This window comes from Terrapene carolina, unplaced genomic scaffold (genome assembly GCF_002925995.2).
Source record: "Terrapene carolina triunguis isolate 2854851 unplaced genomic scaffold, T_m_triunguis-2.0 Scaffold16769, whole genome shotgun sequence".
NCBI lineage: Eukaryota > Metazoa > Chordata > Testudines > Emydidae > Terrapene > Terrapene triunguis.
In genome coordinates, this window is record NW_020681120.1 from 334 (window position 1) to 1,577 (window position 1,244).

Consider the following 1,244-nt stretch of genomic DNA (forward strand, 5'->3'; position numbering starts at 1 on the left):
GGGAGGGGAGTGGGGGCTGGTGGTTAGAGCAGGGGGGCTGGGAGCCAGGACTCCTGGGTTCTCTCCCCGGCTCTGGGAGGGGATGGGGGTCTAGTGGTTAGAGCAGGGACTGGGAGCCAGGACTCCTGGGTTCTATCTCTGGCTCTCACGTGCTCCCTTCCTGAAGCCTCTTCCCCCCTCACTGACTGTGCTTCTCCCTCCCCCCGCCAGGTGGTGCCTGGAAGCTGCTCTCCGGCCTGCGGGAGGGGCAGACGCAGGTGGATCACCCCCAGCTGGGCGATGTGGCCTACTGGTCCCACCCCATCGACGTGCACTTTGCCACCAAGGGGCTGCAGGGTAAGTTCCACCCGGCGCCGGTTCCAGCCCCGGTGTCCACTGGGCTGGTGGCCCAGGAGCTGGGGGAAGGCTGCGGGTTCCAGACAGGAGCTGGGGGGCAGGAAGCCGTGGCTCGTGGGGGGCAGGGACGGGGAAGGCAGCCCTGGCCAGGCATGAATTAATTTCTCTCAGTGGAAGGAATTTCCCTCCAGTTGTGTGAGACACCAGAGGCCGTTTGTTGTCCAGTCCTGTCTCCCCTGGGGCTTTTCTCCCCCTCCCTCTGGCCCCGCCGGAGCAGGGTGGGGGGCAGAGCCCAGGTGGGGCAGGCGCAGCCGTTCGTCCCCCCACTTCCAGAGGCTCCTTGTGGCCTCAGCTGCAGAAGTGGATAAATGCTGGTGGCTCCCATCCGGCCCCAGGGCAGCACTGTGGCTTGGGGGCAGGGAATGGGGCAGGGGGCAGCCGGCTTGCGGAGCGGGGCAGGGCACTGACGGGTCCCCTCTCTCTTGCTGTCAGGCTGGCCCAAGCTGCACGTGCAGGTCTGGCACCAGGACCCCTTCGGGCGCAGGGAGCTCTACGGCTACGGCTTCTGCCACGTGCCGTGCAGCCCGGGCTGGCACGCGCTGGCCTGCGTCACCTGGCAGCCCCTGGGCTCCTGGCAGGAACGGCTCTCCCAGCTCTTTGTGGGCGGGGGGCCCCAGCTGCTGAACAGCGACCTGATCTACACGGGGGCCGACCGGTACCGCCTGCAGACCAGCGCCGCGGGCACCGTGCACCTGGAGCTGGGCGTGCTGCTGCGCCACTTCGCCCGCTACGGAGTGGAGTGCTAGGGAGTGGGTAGGCCCCCGCTGCAGGCCGGGCTCTGTATGGACCCCCCGCTGTGGGGCAGGCTCTAGGGAGCGGGCAGACCCCCCACCACAGGCTGGGCGCTG

At 68.6% G+C, this 1,244-nt stretch overlaps 1 protein-coding gene across 1 annotated transcript in view; it reads left to right on the forward strand.

The window, feature by feature from the left end:
* The window catches only part of B9D2 (B9 domain containing 2), a 1,363-nt gene extending 221 nt beyond the window's left edge, over positions 1 to 1,142 (forward strand). Inside the window, exons 2-3 of the mRNA XM_026661756.2 lie at positions 211 to 336; positions 829 to 1,142. Coding sequence (XP_026517541.1) covers positions 211 to 336; positions 829 to 1,142 — 440 coding nt within the window. The remainder of the gene's footprint in view (positions 1 to 210; positions 337 to 828) is intronic.
* The last annotated feature ends 102 nt before the right edge of the window (positions 1,143 to 1,244 follow it).